Genomic DNA, 25105 nt, shown 5'->3' on the forward strand with positions numbered 1-25105 from the left:
TATCCACTCAGTTATCCACAGCAGATATCCACAAATTTTATTTTAAGAGAGACAAGCAGTATCAGAGACGAGGAAAATATTTATTACCCTAAACTTATGGTGAAGTAGAGTAAGAAAAACATAGTTTATATCAAAGGAAATTTTTTTAATTGGCATTAAAACTTAGAGTTAAAAATATTTCAGTAGGATAATCAGTAAAATGTTTGACATATTCATCCCGTATGGGGAAAATATTTCCATTGTTTTTGAATTATGGGGGTTACTCATGTAATGACTTTTAATGATCCCAATTTCAGAAAAGGACAGGATTTCCTGTGGCATGAAATAATTTCTCAACACAAAAAAGGGAAGCTAACCATGTCCAAATTCATGCCTGATGATCCTTCTTCCATTAGAACAGAGATGACTTGAGAAAGTGAAAACTATCAATAAAGTTTTTTAAACATCAATTTCTGTCAAAGTGACATGAACATTATTTTCTCTTAATGACAAGAAAAAATCCTGGGATGATCATTAAGATTACAAAAAAGCTGAGCCTTCAAACTTAAGTGGCTGTAGCTTAGAAATAGTTGTTAACTTTAACACTATATAGCACAACCTAAACATGAAATAATTGGTTTCTTTTTTTTCTCATATTATTACAGTACGTGCGTCTTAAACATCCCTCGTGCTATCTCCATTGTTCAGATAAAAAATATTTTAATTTTCCACATATTTTGCACTGAAATATAATTGTTCAGTATTTATAAAAATATACGATGACATTTACATGTAGTCATCTCTGTCTCCGTTCTACTTACGGAATAAAGAATGCTGTTTATGAAAAAAATGTGATCCAGCTGGAAATACTCAAAGTGTGGAAGCATGAGAAAAATATCTCATTTCTAGAATATCAATAAGCCACAAGCTCTCCTTCAACAAAACTTCTACCTTACTCTACTTTACTTTTGCGTTCTTTTCTTGGAAAGCAGCATTGAACATGTATTTTCAAAATAAACCTACCTAATGGCACTCATTTATCTTAAAATAGCTATCTTTTAAAAACAGTGTCATGTTCTGTGGTGTTTTATTAGAATTACATTTCCTTCCTAAAGAGAAAGTGGGCCAAATTGGGCCTGGTTCTCATTTTCAGAGATCACCTGGGCTCCTACACCACAATACAATTCAGCAGGTGATTTCAAATAGAATTTAGGCAACTTAAGCATATACACTTGAGGCACTTCTGAAAATAGGACTTAGAATTTGAAACAGGATAGGTACTTCCGAAAATTATATCTTGATCACAAAACATTAGCTCTTGCTATGGGAGAACACATTTCATTTCTGCTTTTCGAGCACACAATCAAAATTTACACCAACTAGATAGTAACGGCCACTGGTATTATCGTGGTGATGCAAACAAATAGGTTTATTAGATGATGACTTAGAAGTTTTCCCACAAGTGCACATTTTTAGCCACTTTACATTGTTACAATGTGACTCTTGTTTGCTTTTCGAGTCTTTAAACTGTTCCTAGCATCCATGACTTTGGGCACTAATGAAGGAATGAGCATACCAAAAGTCTCTATAGGTTCCCCAAAGGTTTGCAGGAACATTCACCCACACAGATGAGATGATGAAGAGAGGAAAGAAAGAGAAGAAAAAAAAAAGTTTTATGCATTTCCACAACAAACACATAGAAAACACAAATACATTTCACCCGTTCCCCTCCCCACTCCAGAACGGACCCTGTAATAAACCAGCCCTTTCCCACACAGATAGAATGACTCATGCTAAATCACAGAACGTTTGAGCAAAGAAAAGAGAAAAAAAACACAGAGGCAGCTAAATTCAGTATGAAAAAAAGATGATGCACCACACAAATAAGCACAGCTTACAAAACTTCAGGAGATCAAGTTGGCATCTTTAATAGTTAATCTATTCCAAGACACACACATTCAAGGGACTGTTGCTAACAAAAGTGTATCTATCTTCATCGCAGCATGCTGGATCACAATAAAACCTGCAATCGGGTGATCTTCCCACTCCTTAGCACTTTGTTCCAAAAGACAGCATGTGTGAATTGCACGGCATGTGGTAGATAGCGCAGAAATGGCAAGTAGTCTCAAAAAAAAATAATTCACAATCAAATTTCAGTCCCGTTACCCAACAATAGCAACAAAATCCCTTGAAAAGTCTAAACCACACAGCTGAAGTGGCTGTACGCAAACTGGAATGCATACGGGAATCCTGTACAGTCGCCATACAAGTACGATTTAATTTTGTAAGACTGTCAAAAAAACAGAACCCAGGAATGAGATGTTGACATACAGGTTCCCAGAAGCACTGAAGAGCAAGGATCGCTCATATATGGCTGAGCGAAGTAAAGACGAGGATGCAAGGAGTGTATGCAAAGACCAGCAAACAGACCCTATTCAGACTGGTTTCACTGGTATAGCAGAAGCTGGAGAGAAGGAAGCTGAAACTGAAGGAAGAAAAGCTGTTACTCAAGAAAGGAAGGTGCTGGAAGGAGAGGGCATGGCAGGAGTAACAGCACGGGCACAATGAGGGCTGCAGCAGTGGCCAAAACAACTGGACGCGCCAGTACGGGCACCAGCAGGAACTGGAAAGGATGCACAAGTAGTCCAGAGATTAGGCAAGCACAACTACACAGCGCAAACCTAGCCCTTCGTCACCAGCAAGAGCAATGGTTGGCAAGAGAAGCAAGTTTTACACGTGTGACACCCAAAGCATATAGTAGGAAATTTGGTGAGATTCAGAAAAAGGTAGTAAGAAATGGGGTAACGGCTGAGCAGTCACAACTGAAAAGACTTCAAGCAGGTTTATAACTTCTGCCTGCTTCAGTTCAAAGCCTGGTGAGAAGACAGGCTCAAGGTGCACACAGAGCTGGACAGGGTAAGCTGTCCCCTTGCATATCACCAGTGGCATCAGACCAGGCCCACCGAGAGCTGTACTCCGAACCAAGGCAGCATGGCAATAAGCAGGAAAGCCTGCTGGAAGAGATTTCTAAGGGAAGTGGAACTCAGGATCCTTGGCAATACTGACATACAAGAAGGTATCAAAAACCAACCCAACCCCAAACAAACAAAAAACCCTACCACACACAAACCCCAAAAGACTCTGAACCCACCCCCAAACAGCAGGACATCTGTTATCTAACAGTATAGTCACACAGCGTACAATATTTTTGTTTGTTTTATCGATTAACTTTTGTATGAAAATTTAGCAAGCTTATAAAAATAAATTGTTAACAAATGGTGTATTAGTACTATAAAGACTACTCTGGTCTAAAACACAGTTTAAGAGTGAATCGGAGGAAAGCTCCTGAAACAAATAAAAAGGCTCAGGACCTCTCAATTGCAGGGGTGCAACGACAGCAGAGAGAAAAGGGTCACAGATGGAGCAGTCCTGAAGAGTCACCATGAATTACTCTGCCTTTCTCCCACCTCCCACGTCCACTGTATTTGTTATTCTCAAGCACATCTCCAGCAAGAGCTAGCAAACCAGAATTTAATTTTTTGGGGGAGAAAGAAAAAAAAAAAAAAGTAGTATTTGAATAGGATTCATGGCAAGAAAGCAAGAACTAAACTGATTAAGACTAAACATTGGGCACCGCTACAAACCCCCATCTGCTATGCTAAATGCCAATCTCTGCTTGGTATTTAAAATGCCCTTTATCAAAATACAATTCAATTTCTGTTCCAAAACTGTAATATAATCGCTTGAAGTCTGGAATCAAATGGGCTATTTAATTAAATCTCTAAATTTCATTTAACAGGAAAATAAGTACGTATGAAGAGATTCTGGTAAATATATGTCTATATTTCATTTTTATAAAAACAATATTTACAGCCTTAAACATTATGAAGATGGATACAGATGCCTCAGTGAACCCTGTGGTTATGGTACTGCATTTCAGAAGGTAAGTGAGAGGCATACGATTCAAGTTCTAAGTGCCACTCTTCTAGCATTAGCCTGTTGTCTTAAATATCTTTAAATTTCTCTTTTGATTAGCAGGAAAAACATCCCAAGGCTTACAGCAAGATTCTTCTACCCTGGCAAGTCTTTGAAAAGAAACACAAACAAGTGTTAATACCCTCAAAGGAAGTAGCATGAGCACCAGTTAACATTTTAATAGCTGCGAAACTCGACAAAACACAAAAATGGTATCGTTGAAGCAGACGGTCAACAAGAACAAAACGCTTTGTTTCTCACAATATGAAAATGGTGGGGAAAAGAGCCCAATGTGATACAAGCCAGGCAGAGGAGCAAGTCAATCTTGTCTTAACATTGCGGTGAGACAACTTAATGGCTCTCTTGTGAAAAACTGACCAGCGAGGATTTTGTCCTGTTTCTGCTCCAACAGATGCAAAGTCACAAAGGCTAAATTAATAAACTGCAGCAATTTAACATCTCACTTATCCCATTTTTTACCTTCAGAGCAAGGTTTGGATCTTATATTTCTGCTTAAACATTAATTATGTTAAAAACTGGGGATGCAGAGCAAACTAACTTACCCAGCTGCAACAGATAAGAACATCCAGATAAAAAAAAAATAAAAAAAAAAATAATCACAAAACACACCAGGCAGTTCTGAAAAAACTCATTTGCTAGAATAAAAAAACCTAAAAGTTCTTAGTAAATGAAAGATCATGTAAGAATTATTAATTGCATACAAATTTGCTATTAAAGGAAGCCCTATTAATAAATCTAGCTGCAAACACTTCTGTGGAATACTGCGAAGGACTGGGAAGAAGTGGAGAAGGGAAGGGCACAGAAAAACCATGGAGAAAAAGGGAGAGGAACAAGATAAACAGTAAATTAAAAGCAAATACAGCTGCAGTGCCTAAAGATTAAAAGAGAGCACTAGAATCTAATTTTTGAGGGAGCACATTCAGGAATTAATGCAGCAATTGTAAAATACAAATTGTTCTTGTCCATTACAACTCAAAACTTGGAACGTAGTCAAAAATCTTATTTTAATCCTGTCCTCGACTTTGAAGTCTTGAGCTAGATAGTATTTTCTCAGACTTACAAAGCAAATTTACAACAGTTAAGAGCTCTATCAAGGGCCCAATTTTTCTTTTTTTTTCCCCCCTCCTTAATTTTCAGTGCTACAGGCTATAACTTTAAGCTGTAAGTTAAACAAAGATGAAGTCTTACTTAATTTTCACCTCTTTACTTGGCTGGCTAGACAGCAACAGCCTGCATAAGAGATGTGACAGATTTAGACAAACCAAAAGAGAAGCGAGGTTTTCAGCTACTGGAGATAATACCTATCTTTTTTGAATTTTGAGCAGTAGATGTTCTACCGCATGCAACTGCCACAGTCAGACTGGCTTTCTTCTTCCTTCTCCTATTTTTATTAGAGATAATAAAATCAATTTTATTTCCAAATCCAATTTTCAGTCTTTACCCCTTATTCTTTTTCTTAATTCATAAAGTACCGGTATAAACAGAGGCAGTGAACCCTGCTAATGCCAAAAGTACAACATAATAGAGATCACTCCCAGGAGACAGGACCAAACCCAACTAACACCAAGTCACTTAAAATGTGATCCCTGAAATTTTGGTTAAAAACCCCCAAACGTGTAATGTAAATCAGTAAATTTATTCAGTCACAAACACAATCAAGCTCAGAAAAAACACGCTTTCTTAATCTAAAAGATAATCCAGACCCAATGCTCATCAAAATTTATAAACAAATACACTTCATTAAAACAATTGACTCCTCCCTCAGGACACGTACAGAATAAATGCTACATTTCTCAGTTACACCAAAACTGCTTCTCTGCCAAAAACCCCGAAACAAACAACAAAAACCTATGAACCAAGCTGGGATTTATTATTCAAATCCTAAATTATGGATCACATGCAAGACTTCTCAAGGCAGACAAGCAGAATACCTTAGCTAACGTCCAAGCACGGGACATGACCTGAAGTCTCTTGCAGACTCCTGGTGGGTGAGAGCTGTTCCACCCCTTTGGGTCTTTTGGTCCTTCAGGGTGGCACCTCTCTCTCTTGCCCAAGCTTCCCTTTCAAATTAAAGAATTATTAGCAACCTTTTGCTGATTGATTGGCGTTGATTTTTTTGTTTCAGTTCTCCAAAACAACCCATTAGAACTGGCATACAGTTAGTTCTGGAATATGTTGAAACTAATTTTTGCCCTAAGGGAAGGAGTCTCTCTCATACCTTCTTCCTGCCCTTCAAGTGTTCATTGAAGGGAATTATTCCAGACTGCCGGAGACGACACATTCATAAATCTGCTTCCTCTCTTGCAACAATCCACATGCTCTGAGGCTTAAAAGTCCAAGAAATAGCCATTTGGTTTGTCAGGCTGCAGTTCAGTGTTCAGTATGGGCTGGTATAAATAAAAAAAATCCCCAGTCCTGTCCTTCCACGGTCACTCTTTCCTGCCTCCCTATCATGACCTTCCTTGAAAGAGCAAAAGCATCCTTGTGGCTGACTGCCAAGCCAGGTCAGGGAATTAGGCCAGATTAAAATGTAATGGACAGAAGGCAGGGGAGGACATGTGAAGCTAATTTTAATGCAAAGCAGCACCCCGTTCTCTTCATCATGTGAATGCTCCTCCTGGGGTGAGGGACGGGACAAGTGGGGTGGAAACAGGCAAATACATGGGGCAGAGAGAAACACTCCTTTTCTGAAGGAATACTGGTTTGTGCTAGTGTTACATGACCATGGAAGTACAGCATTGGACTACTGAAAAGGCTTTGAGCAATAATTGTAATTTTAAGTTATTAATCTATTAATTATTCTATTAGATAAGTTAATTCTATTAACTTAAAATTTTAAATTAATACTTTTAAGTTTAATACAATTATGTTCGATTGCGGTACTTAACACTCCTCACATATAAAATTAGCTCTTACACAAAAGGTTATGTGAAGAAGTGTTAACATGTAAAATCCTCAATTATCATACAATGATGTGCTTTGTGAGCAATTAGGAATTAAGCTTCATCTGTGCAGTACCACCCTCTATAGCTGTAGCTGAACTTTATCCAGCAACTAATCTAAAATGTTGCAACTACTACAGGACCTATAAAAGACTGCCTTCCTGTGTGAAATGTAACAGGTATTACTTCACAAAGAAAATAGAAAACTGTGCAAAAATTGTGAAAATTCAAAAACTTCTATTTCTGCAGTGCATATATTTCCATGGTTACCATGTGGAGAAAAAAAAAAAAAGAATACATTTTAAGAATGAATTCCAAGAACAAAATTTTCTAGGGCACTACTATAAAATATCTTGTGTATGTATCACATTCTTGAGTAAAGGTTCTTAGAAAATTCTAGTAGTTCAATATAAATATGCAAAATAATCAGATTTTCCTCTTACAGTCAAAACCACACACCAAGCAAAATGTTTACAGCATCTGCTGCAGTTTCCCTCTAATTAAGCTATCCACCCCTCTGCACTGGAAGATACTGGATAGCACCAACTTTCCAACCCATATTACCGCCCCACCTTCCCTCCGCGTAAAACTTCAGTGGCTAAAGTGGGTAACATGTTACTGGGCAGCCATCACTGAGAGTATGTTTTATGGTTAGATTATTAGAAGCAATAAACAAAAATCTGCAGGTAGTTGATGTGATCTCCATATTGACTAACAAATTCCCTGCAAGCAGGCAATGTCTCTGACAATACTAGATACACTCATGCACAAATAATACCCTTTTCTTAGAAGTAACCCGAGTTTTACTAAACTCGGTTCTTCCTTACACTCCAAACCAAACTGCAGGGGCTGGTCACTGTACGGATGGATTTCACAATTTACTTGAAAAGAGCAATTCTTGGGTTGCTTTTTCTTTTTTCAAATAATTCACTCAAGGCATCAAAATACTGGCAGATACACCAGTCTTGGTTTAACTGCACTCATGTCTACGTCCGCTTCCCACAAAGCTACTTTAAGCCAGCCCTTGCACTAACAAAACCACACAAACTCTCAAATACGTGTGCTGGGATCAGCAAGACACATCTTCACAGCTGTCAGGGTAAATCAGCAAAATAGCTCTTCATCTCTTTGCAAGATTTGAGATTCTGACACATCGCTATACTGACATATCTCCCGCAGAGCACGCTTTCAATACTTACAGGAAAGGGTTGCCTGCAGTAACTAGCCAAGCAGGAGAAGTTCATTTATAACCTTAAATAGCAGAGAGACTGACTTCCTGAATAAGGAAGTCTTATGTAAATAAACACATTTCACAATTCAACACATCGAGTGAACAACAAGTTTTCGGTTGCCTGATTATGGCAGGCAAAAAGTAGGTAAGAGTGTTTACTATCCATCCTGATAAAGAATGTGACTTTATAGAGAGAAACTGGTTAAAGTTATTGCTTATTCGGATAAAAAGCAGGCATAAAAATTGCACAGAATTGAGTTGCAAATCCTGCAAAAAAATTTAAATGAAAAAACCTAAACCGCGTGAATTCTTAATGGACAAGAGTATCTGTCAGGAACTAGAATGAATAAAGGAAAATCATCATTCAAGTTACGAAACTGCCCATAAGAACTTCAATAATTAAAGCTGGGAAACTCCTGTTGTCAACTTTGGCTTGCAACAGCAGCAGCAACTCTCAAAGGAACCAGCAACCAAATAATTATGTAAACAATTTGAGATGTAAACTGAAAACCAAAGAACGAAGAAAATCTGTCTGGTAACAAAATATATGTAAGAAATGAAACAACAGGGACTGAAGTAAGCCATAGTTCAAGAGAAGCAAGATTACAACATACCCTTTTCCTTTGGAAGAAACCTCTATTTATTAAACTCATTTTTTGCTTATGCCCCAAACAAAGCACCCTGAAGGACTGTTCACTGAATGGTTGAATTTAAGAACTACGTCAACGCAGCAACTCTTCTGTTGCCTTTTTTCAAGTATTTTGTACAAGAATCAGAACAAAACACAAACCCAGGTCAACACCTAAGAAATTATCCTCGTCCGCTGTCAGAGCGTAACGGGTAACACTGGGGAATTTTTGAAAGGAAGAAACCATTAGTCCCATGAGATTTATATAACAAGATGTATAGCTCTGGCACCTGGAAATCCCATGGCATCCATCCATTTTCTACAGTCTTTTCAGCAGCAAGAATAATTAGTTGCTACTTGTTGTCCCTTGCCCTTAAAAGATGTTCCCAATGCACATAACTAAAATATTTACACTACCTCCCTTCACTCTCACTCCTGAAACACTCCTGTTCTCCAGTGCACGCAGAGCTGGACAACAATTCAGCAGAGTCCATCAGCACTGCTCATACTCTTTTCTCATACTGCTCCATCTGTCTCCGTGCACCTTTGGTAACTACTATCTTACACGTGTAAGTTTCTGTATTCCTAATGAAACAGATGTCTAGTAGAGCAGCATCTTGCAGAACTGGGGCTATTAAAGTTACTTGGCCTTCCAGCTGTAACTGTTCAAGAATGTTCTGCTGTTCAAAACAAAAACGCTAAACCAAGAAAAACAGAAAAACAGTTTTTCCTTCTTTCAAGTCTTTCCAGAAGAAAAAGTCATATAACTGGAGCTCTCCTGGGGTTAAAAAAAAAAAAATAAAAAAAAATCCAATTGTATTTATTGTACTTGCAATTGAAGAAAATATATCACTTTTTCATCAAGGTTTCACTTGCATCTTGGTAATCTTTCACAAGGAGAGCATCCGATTTTATCCACTGACAGGGTGTAATGTAACACTGCTGCAGTGAAGACAGCCACAAAGGTGCAACGAAAAGCAGAAGTGGTTTAAACGGGGAAATGTTTAGACCGAAGACTTAATCTAATCCTCACTTGATGGAGGAGGAAATAGTCACCTTTCCCTTGTCAAAATTAGACTTCTGATTTATAAATCCTTTTGACTGAGAACTGACACTTGGTAAAAGTTGCAGCTATTTATTCCTATTTTTAATGGAACTGGGAGCCTGGATGTCAAGATGAATGAAATCTACAGATGCAAATTGCAGAATAAAGCCCCAGGGAAAAGAAAACAAAACAACACAACCACCACCACCACCCCTCCCCCAAAAAACCAAAACAACCAACAAAACAAAACAGAGCACCTGTAACCTCTTTTTCACCTAGTTTGTAAGAAAATTCTTCCCTTCAAATGACTCAATCATAGCAGAATACCAAAAAAACCCCAACAAACCACCAGGTAGCAAATTCATAGAGCTCATTTCCACAAACCTTAATTCCTGTGGAAACTACAACCTAACTGTAAGAGAAACAGAGAGAAGGGTGATGGGAAACTCGGCCCGGTAACTGGTGGGAAGCAGACTCTGACCCAAGGAGAGACCTCTCCAGCAGTAGCCAAAGGCGGCCGCAGGGCACTGAGAAGTGCAAGGAGGCTTGAGTTGCCCCCTCACGTTCCGGAGGGGCTGAGCAGGGGCTGGTGTCAGTGAGGAGGTCAGACTGCCATCGCATCCCTGCGGCAGGAGCACAGGCCGGCCATGAGCCTGCGGGGCAACACTGGCTCCCACCAGGCTCTCTCCCGCCTGCCAGCATCCCGCCGGGCGGCTGGGAGCACACAGGGCAGGCCATACCAACTCTTTCAGGGACAGCCCGTGTTTAGGTTTACTTGAACAGCCATGATGCTGTAACATATACCTCAATGTGCGTACAAAGTTCTGAAACCCTGTCCTGTATCTGTACTGGTTTTGACACTTGTGTATTGCTGTACTTTGTATACTGAGGAAATGACAGCCACGCTTTTCATTTCAGAGAAGATGACCTCAACGTATTCGTATGAGATAAGTATACATACGCTGATATTAGATAAGGCAGTGGGATGACTCCTCCCACTCTTTATCTCATGCCATGTACAAAACTGAAACCTTCGTAAAAATGGTCCTTTCAGTTTGCCAGATAAAGCAAAACCACACACACACACACACCCTGGATACATGATCGACTGTTTTTTCTTTTCAAGCAATCTCTAACCCTCCAAAGTAATTTTCCAAAGCTCCAGACTACCTGCTTGAAACAAAACAGAATCATTTCAGAAATTAATATATTTGGGCTTTTTGCAAACAATTTTCAAAGGTTATCTGTTTCTAAGGAAATAAACGTACCTAGTTTATATAATTAGGTACAACTTCCAGTAATATTCCAAGTACAAATTAAGTACTTCATAATTCAAATAAATTCCAAGTACGTTATAACAAGTAGTCACAGTGGTTTTGGAAAGCAAATACCTGCCTAATAAGTTTACTAGATCTATTATATCTCATTTCAAATGAGACTCTCCTCCCCTACTTCCATGAACGACCTCAACTATTCTGCTATCCCATCATTTAGAAAGAATAAAAACCATAGAAGAATAAGCTGGTTCAGATGAAAAACAACAAAAGCCAGTTCAGAATTTTTAGGTAATAATTATATCAATTTCAGAAGGCCTCATTATTTGAGTCAATTCAGATAAAATAATTTATTATGAGCTGCACAGAAAAATTAAATGAACTGACACATACATCATTCAATTATAAGATTTTCCAAATCAGATTCTGTGCCTTATTTACTGATAGAATAGAATACTGATAGAATTTCAAATACCAAATATCAGTTATGCAAAGCAAAATGTTTAATTAAAACTGCAAATCTTTAAGAATAGTAATATTTTGCAGAAATCCACAGTGAGTCGATTACAAAAACAAAGAGATCAGTAGTCGATGCAGCTATGCAGACGAGAAAGGAAAACCTGGTAGATTTATCCTGATTGTGAAGACAGAACAAAAAAATAGTGCCAAAGGTAATAGAAAAGACTTACCATTCATGCTGAAAAGCTAGTTTTCAGAAACATATTGCTCCCAATATTAATCCAACAGTTGATGAAGTATGTTAATCTCTGCAAAATCAGTGCTTCAATCTCTAAACACGCTTACACACTAAGTGGGAAGAGAGAGAACACAGAATCCAGAGCCGCTCTTTCTTACGAGCTCCTTGTGATGAAAAAAAAACTATGAAGCACAAGCTACCAGTAGTAAACCAAAAATCAATATTCAGGACACGGATATTTGCTTTTTCTCATTAACTACTTCTGCTCTGACCAATGCTACCTATTCATGTCTAAAGCAACTCAAAATGGCAGGGGGGAAAAAAAGCATGCAAACACCAGGAGGTTTTAAGATGTTCTCAATTATATCTAGCACTGGTTGTTTCCATGGCAACCTTAGACCAGAATTATCTGTTGACTTGTACCCAACTAGTAGTTATTCTAAAGCTTTAATCAATTCACACAATGTACTCTGTACATTATTTCATATTTCACATGCATTTTTCTCTATACATATATATATATAGTGATTATTCAGCTATATCTCTGTAAGACATTCCACAGTATTTGAAAATATATTGATACTATTTTGAATCGGTTAGAGACCAAGTAATATTCCTTTGACTATTCATCACCCATCCATTTGCAATTTAGAGACTACGAAGACGACAGAAAGATGCAATAGTGGTGACTTCCCCGACCATTTCAGCCAAGTTGTTAATGTGTTCTCTTATTATGCACAGATTTCGAAAATATTTGTTGAAGAACAACAGATTGACACTGATCTTACTGCCTCAACATTCAAAACCAAGCAGCCTCATTCTCCTTTCCTTTCCCATTTCTACCTTTCAAAGAGCAACAAGCAACTAGGGAAACAAAACAAAAATCAAAATGTAGTTTCCATATAGTTGCAAGCGGTCCCAGTCAAGACATCTAAACTAAGAATGAAATACATTGTTCTGATGACTACCATCACATCCCTTTCATCCTCTGGCTGTGCAGCACAACTGACCTGGTTTCCAGTTCAGGCTGTACAATCACATGTGCGCTCAAGTCAGCTTTTTAAAACAGATTCCAAGGCCCGCGGTGTCCTGAGCCATATCTGCCCTACTGGATCCTTAGGATCTTACAACACATTCGTTTCACGCATCAACCAAGAATCCAAGGCACATTAGAAAAACCTCTATGTTTTACATAACAAAATAATGAAGCAAAGATGTTAAATTACAAAATCAACCACTGAAAAAACCCTACAGCCTAGAGCACATGGCCAATTCCTCACACCCCGCAACACTATGACTGACATCACAAACAAAACGTCCACCCAACAAGCACCAGCTCCTTCCCCTCCAGCAAACCCACACCTACAGCAGTAACTGCTTGTAAAGGGACACACACAGAAACAGATCTGTTACAGAAATCTGTTACATAAATATATTAACTTTCTTTTCAAACCCAAACCTAAACCAACAAAAATTCTGAGAAGTCACTTTCCAAACTTTTTTTTCCAGGAATTCCAAAGTATGCCTTTGCCTCGAACTTCAAGAGTAGTTCACGCTGTCGCCTATGGAGCTTCACCTGAAACCTTACACCAACATTTCACAAGTTGGAGTGATATGGGCAGAATAGTTACAAATATTCCAATATCCTTACAAGACAAACACCAGTATGTTTCTAAACCACTGCTTATTCATTAAACCTCCTGGGAAATTAATCTACAACCTGAATTCAGTGACCCTCGGGTAAAAAACCCAAACCAACAAAAATCCAACCCAACCCACCTACACCACCACCCCCACCCCCCCGAAACACAACAAACCCGAAACAACAAAACAATACTGTTTCTCTTTCATTTTTCACAAAGAAATTTCACAGATTATGTATTTTTTCTGAAGAAATAATTAGGAGTCAGTAACAGACAGAAATACTCCCTCCATTGTACTCCTTATCTATCACTCCTTCAGCTACTGCGGGAGTGAAACAAGAATCTTGAAACATAGACTTAGTCCATATGTACCTACAGTATTTTTATTTGTTATTTAAAAAAAAATTAAACTACAAATTGAGACTAAAGGTTCAGGATAGACATTCAGAATTTCACCCCAAAACCAAAGCCACGTAAATCAACCACCATTCAGCTACCAGTTCTGTAACTTTGGTCACAAAAATTGCATGCAGCCACTGTGCTTAATTATAACTTAAAATAGCATTCACGGAACAGCCATTTTCACCATGTTTATCATCAAGAGACACGACAGTCCATTTCCTCATCAAGCATGTCATACAAGGAAGCCTGCCTTAAATAGAGGGGAAAAAAAAATGGTAGAGACTTGTACACAAACAGGTCACAATTTGTAAGTGTCAGTAGGTCAATACCATCTTTTTCTTTACGTTATATAAACAAAAATGCCTCAGTGTTATTTTTTTCAAATAGCTATTTACATAAAAAAGAGCTTCTCCATAAACACAAGCATGCCTCTATTTTTACCAAGCTGAAAATATTTTGGAGAAGCGGAACCTCAGAATTTATGCACTTTCATTCTTTATCTTACCAACAAAACTCGTTGATCCTTCCCCATCTCATCTGGGAGACCTAGATTGAATCTATTTTAGGTCAGTGCATTACACCTTCTCCCCTCCCCCCCGCCCATGTTTACTGCTTATCCTCTGAGAACAGATTCACTCCCTACTCATATAATATTTTAAATTGCACGCAAGGAGATGTATAAACACTGATTTTCTTCATGGTAACGCTGCGATGCTAAGCATTTCCAATAAGGCCTATTATTCAACTGAAATAATTGTGCTATCTCAAATCCATCAATGAATCTTAAATCTGGAACAAAATTATCATCAATTACCATATTGTAACATTTTTAAATGAGTATTTAACCACAGAGACAATAATTGCTTTGCAAAATAATGCATGACTTTAAAAGAAAAAAATCAAAATGAAATGTCAATTTACTTAGATTGTGATATTTTTTGAAATCTCTCACTTATTACCCAAAATGCAATCATGAAAAGTTTTAATTCATACAATACTGTAAACTGTTCACTGAGTAAGAAATTAAAGCTAATGACAGTCAGCATTCCCATACTAAATTAATACTTAATAGTTAAAACCAAACAATTTTATATCGTTTACCACTGTATAGAGCATTCTGATGTATATATCCCTTAAAACAAAATTACAAATTACACAAAGCCCTACAATTAGAATTTTAATCTGTGCAGCAACATCCACCTATTCCAAAGTTTAAACTCTTTAATGAGTTTTCTATGTCTGCTGAACTAGCTGATTTAATTTGAAAATAACGGAAGTAAAATTTAGAAGTAAAAACTGGGGTGGGGTCTTGCCAAAACAAGTCAATTGTGTTTTAAGAGAAAAGAAGAGATGAGGGATAAATTCTGCTGCCAGCCACCAGTCCAGGAACCAGCCGCCCACCTCCCCCCGCCTGATGCAATATGCTGTTCTCCAAATTAATAACTTTAGGTAATGAATTGTAAAATTGCCCCCAGAACGTATCACAGATCAATGTCCAGATTCAATTACAAATATGCACGTTCTTCACTCGCTAGGGAAGCTGAAGAGTGAACATCAATAAAACAAACAAAAGCCCCAACTTACTTGATTTGTCCCATAGGACAGCAAGTTCAGAGCAGTGTTGGCTCTCATTTTCCAGAGCCGCTCTCTGTTCATGTGCGCCGCTCTTTGAATGTCTATGGAAAAGGCGATTTGCAAAACCTTCCAGTCTCTGCAGCGCCGTGGCCGTCCCTGTGCACTGGTTACACGGTACCTCCTTCTGAGCTGCCATGTATACACACCGCCGACTTTCACAAAAGGGAAAATATCTAAAGGGAGCTGGACAACCCAGAGCCACTAAGAGCGATGCATGTGTCAAGCTTCCTGTATGCAGTGTTTTCTAACCACTACTCTCTTCTACTTCCTGTTAAGAAAAGCTCTATAATGTACTGGTTTATACTGCTAAAAGTCTCTTTTCATGTCAATCGAAAAGTGGGTTTTTTTTAAAAAAAAAAAAAAAGCAATAATTGCTCTAGCATGTGTTTTCACAGCTTTTTAATGCATCACATATTTTATATTTAAATATACATTTTACGTTCAAATACTATAAACAAGTTGTTCAGAAGTAAAGATCAGAAGGCAGATTATTTTTTTTTTTAATTTACCACAACCATGCGTGAAAAAAGTGACTGTTCTGCAGTTCTTGCCCTGTTACGGAGTACTACCATCACCATAGCTAACATAGCCAGCTGTAATGTAATCATTAGTAATCTCATGTTTTCAACCAAACAACTTTCTAAGCAAGGAAGTTACTTGCAAAAACCACTGAAGAAACGATTATTTTTTTATTGCGGGGGGAAGTATTATTCTCCTCCTTTAAGGCAAATCAAACTGAAGAAGCTGAATTCTGATGTACATATAAACATGACTGCATTATGCTTATCCAAACTGGGTTCTACTTACTCCAAGAATGAACCAAATGCATTTAACTTTTTCAGGAATAAATTACCAGAACAACCAGTGTTGGCAGATCCTTATCTAGCAGAATGCTCGATCTTCCAGCCCAAAAGGCAGCCGGAAGGAGAGTCACAAAGTCACGGTCACCAGCTCCTGACACTGCTTATGTAAAAGCTTTGCATGCAAGTCTCCTGCAATTGCGTAAGAAACCTTTTTTCATTCACAAGAAATTCAATTATTTTCAACTGTGGAGTAAGTTTAGAAAGCACCATTTTTAATGGCACAAAACCTAGGGAAAATAAACTGAAAGCCGTACTTAACATTAAATTACATTAATTTTCAAATTACATAATTTTGCATGCTTACAATGGGTAATAGTTTTTTTTGTGAAAACGGAAACACATAGATTAGGCAGGTTTCTCAATATATCCTCTGCACATATAAGATGTGGCTTCTGAAAAATGTAGGTTTTTCTTAAGAAAGATTGAAATAACTTTTCCACAATCTGTCTCCTGTCTTACAGTCAACACGTGTTAAAGACATACCTCTCATTTTTCACCACCATACTTCTCACTGAATAGTTTTCAAATGTCAGCAGATCTCCATCCTTGGACATTACATAACTATTTCATAACAGCTCTGTGCTTCACAAAAAACCCCATGATGACAAACTGCCTATGATAATGATAAACCAATAAAGATGCGAGGGACAGACTTCACGGGTTTGGCTATATTCCGTCTAACAGGCACTTCCAGAGTTGTAACTGGCCTCAGTCAACACAACAGTTTAAATGTCTAGACTCTGTGCAAAGCACAGAAGCGCCCTTTGCTGCCAGGCTCCAGATACACTCTGGAAACGTAATTTCTTTCTCCAGCACCTGTCAAAAATTGAAACCAAATGTCTAGACGCTTACATTTTACACACCGTTCTGCAAATCTGGATTAGCACCTGCTGTCTTGTTGGTGACCAGGCTGCTCTCCCTGGTAAGGGCCTGGTGCTGCAGCCTTCCCTGGAAACCATTACAGGTCCTTTTCCACCTTACGCCCTCCAGCCTTTTACCTGCTTTGTCGCAGGATCAATGCTGACTTCCATGACGCCCTGTTGGTTCAAGGCTCTGCTGACAGAGACAAGAGCTCACGAAGACCATGGGGATCCATTTGCACGGTCACAAATAGGCAGAGGGGATATATTATACGCCATACATAACCAAGCACTTTACGACAGAGTAACGCTAGGCCACCTTCCATACAGCAGCATAAGAAATACTTAGACAACAACACTGTGTTTATTTCCCTGTCTGGTGAACTTCTTGAGGCTGGAAGAGCCCCTATGGAATTGTTCAGCCATGCTACCCTGTAGCTCACTGCAAGTCTCTGGGCATCCAGGGAATCCTTCCAAGCGGCTGTTATTTTCTCTGACCTTGGCTGTTTTCTCCAGTAAACAAATCCACCTCATATGATGGTGTGCTCATCTTGTTCCTCCCCCCTCCCATGGTTCTGAGTCTTTACACTACCGCCGCCTTATTTTTCACACAAATCTTCAATGAAACCATTTTGTTTCCCTGATCTCAAAGAGGGTATTTTACAAAATTCACATCACATTACGTAAATTAGTCTGCCAACCCTCTAGAGTCAATGGAGAGACGTGGGAACTGCTAGAGAGCGACTTTGCCCACCAAAATCCAGAGCTCTGAGTGCATCCAAGTGACTAACCTGGACACTTGAATTAGGTGCCAAAAATTGGAAGAAGAAATATTCACCCTCTGAGACCATAAAAGCAAACTGGTTGAAGTGAAAACAGGTCATCAAAAAGGGATTATTAAAAGATATCTTAAGAGAAAACCTGGATTTGCCAGACTTTTACAAACTACTGCCAGCGAACTCTGCTATAGAAGTTCTTCTCCACATGCAAAACATGGAAAAGAAAGTACTGGTCGTGTTTATACACAGATAGTAATACAATTGCCTAATCTCAGAAATTTTTGGCATTGATTAGCATTAGGGAATGATAATACAAAATACTACCACACTGACTTTCTGTGAAGCCCACATCTAACGTGGACTTCAATGTTTCCATACGAATTCCATGATTTTCAAAGGTAGAATCTCCTATTTCCTTTTATCTAACCTTTCATTTTATTGACGTACTAATCTCCAAATCAATGCAATATTATTTTATGCACATCAAATATTTTATATGTTATATATGAAGCACAGAGTCCCTAAGCTCCGAGACAGTAGTTTACCACTCAAAAGCTCAGTAATCAGCAATGGATGATGCTTTATCAAAGGCAAAATTCTGTGGCTCTGCTTGTTTTAGGATTTCCACTTGCTAGCCAGCACTGCTTTTCCTTAGAAGAGTTTGTAAATCTTTAAACAAAATTAAATGCTTATACAGACATATGCAAACAGACTTGAGGTCATTTTACTCACGCTCCAAGCTGGAAGAAGAACACGAGCCAGCTTTGACCTAAAGCTGTGCAGTTCTTTTGGTTAAGCCTGTACACCCTCCCACAAGAGCAGAAGCTGGCTCTACTCCATCCACCCCATGAACATCCAGATGTTCTACCCACTCCGTGCAGCAAAAGTCACAGAGAATCACAGAATCATAGGGTTGGAAGAGACCTCTGGATATCATCTAGTCCAACCCCCCTGCCACAGCAGGTTGCACAGGAACGCATACAGGCGGGTTTTGAATGTCTCCAGAGACGGAGACTCCACCACCCCTCTGGGCAGCCTGTTCCAGTGCTCTGCCACCCTCACAGTAAAGAAGTTCCTCCTCATGTTTAGGTGGAACTTCCTATGCACAAGTTTGTGCCCATTACCTCTTGTCCTGTTGCCAGGCACCACTGAAAAGATCCTGGCCCCATCCTCCTGACACCCACCCTTTCAGTATTTATAAGCGTTGATAAGGTCCCCCCTCAGTCGTCTTTTTTCCAGACTGAAGAGACCCAAATCCTTCAGCCTTTCTTCATAACAGAGGTGTTCCAATCCCCTGATGATTATCTTCATAGCCCTTTGCTGGACCCTCTCCAGCAGTTCCCTGTCTGATCAGCTGTGTGCACAGGTATGACCCATACAATATCAGGCCTGATTAAGATGTGTTTCATTTTCACGGAATAACTTTTACTCTACAGACAGTCTCTGTGGCCTAGGAAACCTTTCTGTTACAAAAAAAAACCCACCAAAATAACTTTACTTCAAGTCAGTTATTGTCGTGATTTAGGCCAGATTGGCCAATGACGGATGACAGATGCTCTCCCCCCTTTTTAAAGAAAAATAAAATTAATGTTTGAAGACATTAAGACTAGCCAGTTGCCATGCAGGTCTCCTATTAGTTTCTACAGCCAGGCAGTGCTGAAAATACCCTCTTTGTTCATATTTATTGCAAAATAAACCCAAACTGCACAGGCTAGACAGTGTATGTGGTACCTGGTGTATGCCGTAGCTCACAACCCCGGTGCCTGACCGAGCAACATCAGCGCAGGGGCTCAGTGCTGGCGCAGTGGTGCCCTTCGCCTGCAGAGCTCCATCTCTTCCAAAGTGCTCCCAAACACACTCAGTTCAAACTGGCTAGGCACACAATTTAAGTAAAGCATTAGTTACATAGAAAAATGTAAGAGTTGCTTCAATGTTTCTAACTCGTTTCTAAAATTTCTGATAGCGAAGCTCCAACTTCTCCTTGCCACCAAAGTCAATACTGAAATGTTAAGAATTTCCTTTAGGCAGATATTTTATTTTCACTAAATTCTAGCCACTAAATCTTGGCAATATTTTAAAACACATTAAAACACCCAGGGAGTGGGTAAGAGATTCAGCTATGAATGTGAACACCACATGTATAAGTTATAGTATTTTCATAAATAATATTTCAGTAAAAATTTTTTAAGGTATTCTCCCACAACTTTATAAAAAACAACATAATGATGATAGCCATAGAAAAGGACTAACACTGTGGTTGTCCTATCTGATAAAGGCAACAAAACCATTTATAATTTTCCTGATGGCCACCCCATAACCTCACGTGCATTTCCCAGCAGCTGATGCCCAGTGTACCTCTCTCGATCATAACTAACACACAGCACTATAGCCCAGCCACAGACTCTTTCAGCTTCTTGCTGAAAAAGAATCAGGAAATAAATGCATGTGGACATTTTCTTTTTAATAATCTCTGCTAAAACATCACTTCTCAATTTCTAAGAAGCATTTCTACCCTACCAGTCAAGCCTTAAAAATTAAGGATTAAGAAAGAGAGTACCCTCCTTTCTTCAAAGAATCTGGATGGTTGAGTGATGGCATGATTTGTACAGGCCTACTTTTATTGAATGCTGAAAAATGCCTACATTATAATTTTAAAATATTTAAGATGTTTCCCAAGTAAAGTTACTGTGAAATTCCTGAATTTTAAAGACGTATAAAATAGAAAAATATTTAAAAATACAGCACATCTATATGTTTTTTGAATGTATTTATTTTACTCCTAGGATCGAATGCCATACTACTTCATTTCGTACACAGAACTGAAATTCCCCCACACTACGTCAAAACTGGAGTGTCTCCTCTAGCGTTTAACGAAGGTTAACTATGAATATCTGGCAATCAAAAACATACAGCAGTTTTTAAGACAATTAACTGTATTCCTTGACAGGACACTGAAAATGGATCTGTGATGCAAAATAAATTTCAGATTACCTACAGTAAATTAAAATCTACGTCTTAATTCCAAATCTTGAAACCTAGTATTGTCCTGGTTACCTATGAAGCTGAGTCTCAATCTGCCTGTTGCTGCATGTTCTACTTCTCTTTAAGGGCTAAATAAAAATATTATTTTCTATCTTCTTATATTAAATATTTAAAATTAGCATTTCTCCTTTTCAGCACTGGCCTTCACCCACAAGTAAAAGAGACATAGTGTGACATTTTCTGCATAATTATTTTGTTTGTAATCTATGGAAAGATAACTTCTAAATGCATAATAAAGAACCTTTTTATAGAGGTTAGAGAAAGTTTATTTATTTCCTTTAAAAATTGATGACTTGATAAAGCATATCTCTTCCTTTATGCATGTTATTTCAACAATGAAAGTTCAACTTTAGTATTTATTATTTATTACAAAAGGAGTGAGCAATTATTTGATACGAAGTGTTAATGAGGTTCCTCCTTTTTTAAAGCTTGAAGATCTTGCTGAATTTAGCAGGTCTTTTATTGACCAATAAAATATTTAAGTTGAAAGATGCAGCCAACACATTTAAGAAAAAGAAAATAATTTAATTGTCTAATTTTGAATTAGAAAATACAGGAGTTTATAAGCATTTACTAACTCTAAAATTTTTTAAATAATATATATTAAGGAAACTAGAGTGTTCTGTGCTATAAGCCTGAGGAAATATGTGATATTTTTCTAGTTGTTATATATAGCTTGAGAGAAAAGGACATAAAGCAAAGTATGCAGATAGCCATTTCATAACTAAAAAATAAAGGAACATTTTCATCAGAAATTATATAATTAAACACAATCCATTTTAAGTCTTGCCAGGCATGCATATTTCAGAAAGAATTATGGGTAGAAAGAGAGGCAGAAAAAGGCTTCTTGAAAAAGCAGATGTATTTTGATTTTCACTATACATCCAGCACCATGCCACTAGCTTGCATTTCTTTTTAAAACACACGGAATAAAGAGCAGTATTTGCTAATTTCTTACAGATTTAATGGCTTTCCATTTTGAAACAAAGATTTTTCAAAATGTATATAAACAAAATAAACACAACCAACACCTTCACTGTTTAATAAACCACAAGGAAGTGAACTCATGCAGTCTTAGTGTACCTTTATGTGCACATTTTTTCTAAAAAGGTTAACCCTTACTAGAGAGCCCCTCTGAGAGCAGTGCTAAGGCTGGGACTGCAGCACTTCTATAAATAGGACTGCCAAGAGGAAGTTGTTGCTATGGAAATGCTGGTCATATTTCTATTTTGACTCAGTAGACCTCTACTGGCATCTACTGTACAAAAGCTTAATTGCAGCAGGCATCTAATACTTAATTTGTGCTTCCTGATGAGAGATTAAGGCTTGCATGGTCCAACAGAATAATTTATTCTTTATCCATGATGATACAACAGGAATAAAAAAAAAATACCTAAGAACTTGAGAGGAGGTGGAAGTCAAATTCTGCACTGGATTTTTCACATGCAAACTAAAAGCTCTCACTCTTCCCATCAGTTTTCTTGTCAAAATTTGACAAATTCATCATTGAAGATAATGTGATTTTCCATGTACGTATACCATGCCAGCAGATCAAGTTTTCTCATTCCTATCAACACATTATCTGGTTATTTTGAAGTCAAATAGCTTGTAGCCATAGTCCCAAATCTACTGTTGAGAAGAAGGAGACAGAACTCTCTCATTACAAGCCAAACCTTCCACAAAATTGTCCAACTCACCAAAGAGAACTGGATTCCTCTCCTTTCTAACTTGGCTCCTTCCTCCTTGCTTTTCTTACACCTTCCTTCAAGGTGATGTGCTTGCTGGCGCTTACAGTTTGGACTGTCACATTGCAAGATAAGAGGTTTTCTGAATGTGAATTAACATTATACAAAAGCTTCACCATAAAATGAAGTTTAGCAATGATCCATTTTTAAAATAGCTGCTTTCACGTAAGTACAAGAAATCTTGTGAAAGTACTTGTAGATATCTGCTTGGTCCACGCCCTTCCAGATCATAAGCTACTCAAATAACCCTTCATAGTTACTTCATAGCACTATTTAAGATAGTTTGACATACAATCAGAAGTTTTGTACAAATCCTGTCACTTTTCAGCAAAAGAGAAAGTACCCAAACACCTGTGTAAGTGGGTTTTGTTATACTTGCATAAGATAGTTGTCTGCCAAGACTAAATAAGATGCTCCTGCCTTTGGACAAATGAGTCTAGAAAAAAAAGATAAGTAAATGGACACATTTAAATTAAAATCCAAGGTTAAATGTTGAAGAAATTAGCAGATGACCTCAGTTAACCCTGCCTCTCTGAAAAAACTAACAGCAGACAAAGGTTTTGATCCACTTAATTTACAACAAAATATACTGTTGATTAATAATAAGCATTAATGTGTTATCCATCAAAATAAGTAAGATGAACTGCCTAAATTAGAAAGGAAAAAAAAAAAACACCACTAAAAACTTGGACATTTTGCTCAATATCTGACTGGGTTGAAGGAGAAGCTACCTGCTTGAATTCTGGCCGATCTTCCATCAGAACAATAATCCCGAAGATCTGTCTCTCTCACAGAAACCATAAAGGCTCCTGCAGGTAAGCAGCTGCTGTGGAGGGGATCTTGGCTACAGAAAGCTTCAGGCTGATGAGCTCTACTTTTTCTAGAATCTGCAGGTTTGGTCTGTTCTTCTTCTGTTCAGCCACTTAGCTATATTAAGGAATTGCCCCAGAAGAGGCACGTTTGTGTTTGAAACATGCTGCTCAGGACAAATTAAAGCGTTACGTGTCCTGAGTCGAGTGTCTCACATAAATTAAACCTGAGAGATCTGGGGTTACATTTAGAGTTACTTCTTGATGTGGGATAATGGAAGGAAGTAAAAGAGGGGACAACGGTTAAAATGCTCACCAAACTAAAGTCCCGTAGATAAAAGTTCTTCACTATAGTAATGGCTACACTCTACTATCACAATCTGTATTGTATGGTAAAAGACCAGAATGATATATATTAGAGTAACTAGAATCATTTTAGTACCTCTTTCAGGAAGCCTGTCTGCATTTTAAATCAGGAGCACATTCCCTAGAGGAAAAAAACCAAACAAAAACAACTGACTCCACTTTGAGCTAAATATTTTACATTAATATTTTTGTTTTCTTCCAAAACTGGGGTGCTCCTCAATTATATGACATTTACGTTCAATTAGGAAAATACCCAAATAAGAAAAAGAGCAAACCCAAAGTTACTTCACAGGAAGATATAGTGCTTTTTCATAGAATGAAAGAGTACAGAGTGCAAATTAGAATCCAGTAGTGGCTTTCATAAAGTATGGTCTAAAGTACAAAACACCTGGTCACGTGATGCGGAGATGTGCGCTCCTCTACTTGTATTAGGACCAGATCCTGTATTCCTGCACTTTACCGCCAGACTTCAACCTGCCCTGCTCCCTCCACTCCTACCAGCCTGCCCAGCTTCAGATGTTCTACAAAAGAGGGGAAAGACTGACTTTGTAAAGATCTAGCACTATCCGCCACAGCAGCTAGAGGGGAAAACTGGCACTAAACCCTGAAAAGCAGAGGGGACGCTGCTGGCCCCAAGACAAGAGGCTGCAGAACATTTAAGAGGGTATTTTGAAGTTTGTTAAAGCTCCTAAAACACATTGTGCTAAGTAAGCAGTAACCCGGTTACAGGAACTTGCATTAATACAGAGGCATCAGATGTACAGCTCAGACAACAGCATTTCTCTACGTACTAAAGTTAATTACATTAGGTTTACAGAATTTATGTTCGTTTGCACTTAAATAGAGTAACAAATGCCATCTGCTAGTTTAAGACCAAACAAAGTGTGAGGTATGAAAACTGTAATCCCAAACAGTAAGTTTCAAAAGTACTCAGTCACTCATCTGTAATGTATTGTATAAACACAAATAAATATCTCAGATTTTTTAGAGGGGAAATAATTCACACACCAACTCTCTCATTACTGGCTATTTTTCTTAGTAAGGTAGCAGCAAAGTGCACAGATCTTTTTTCCCCCCTATCTGTGATGGGTTCTCATTTATAAGTTAGAATTTATATTCAGTTCATTTCATGTAAGGTGAATTTATCTATTACCAGTCTGGATATATTC

The 25105-nt window shown here is 38.1% G+C and overlaps 1 protein-coding gene across 6 annotated transcripts in view; it reads right to left on the reverse strand.

Moving 5' to 3' along the window:
• The window catches only part of PRKACB (protein kinase cAMP-activated catalytic subunit beta), a 76079-nt gene that overhangs the window by 21581 nt on the left and 29393 nt on the right, over positions 1-25105 (reverse strand). For 2 of the 6 annotated variants that reach the window (XR_008467900.1, XM_054210557.1), the window contains exon 1: positions 15422-15697. The exons of 2 other annotated variants lie outside the window; for them this stretch is intronic. Coding sequence is in view for 3 of the 4 variants with exons in the window: in XM_054210557.1 (XP_054066532.1) it covers positions 15422-15608 (187 nt within the window). In the remaining variant the exon portion in view is untranslated. Of the gene's footprint in view, positions 1-3350; positions 3439-11784; positions 11807-15421; positions 15698-25105 lie in introns of those variants that run through there. 2 more of the 6 variants (XM_054210561.1, XM_054210559.1) reach the window with 2 other exon arrangements.

The sequence above is a fragment of the Rissa tridactyla genome, chromosome 8 (genome assembly GCF_028500815.1).
Source record: "Rissa tridactyla isolate bRisTri1 chromosome 8, bRisTri1.patW.cur.20221130, whole genome shotgun sequence".
In the NCBI taxonomy this organism is placed as follows: domain Eukaryota; kingdom Metazoa; phylum Chordata; class Aves; order Charadriiformes; family Laridae; genus Rissa; species Rissa tridactyla.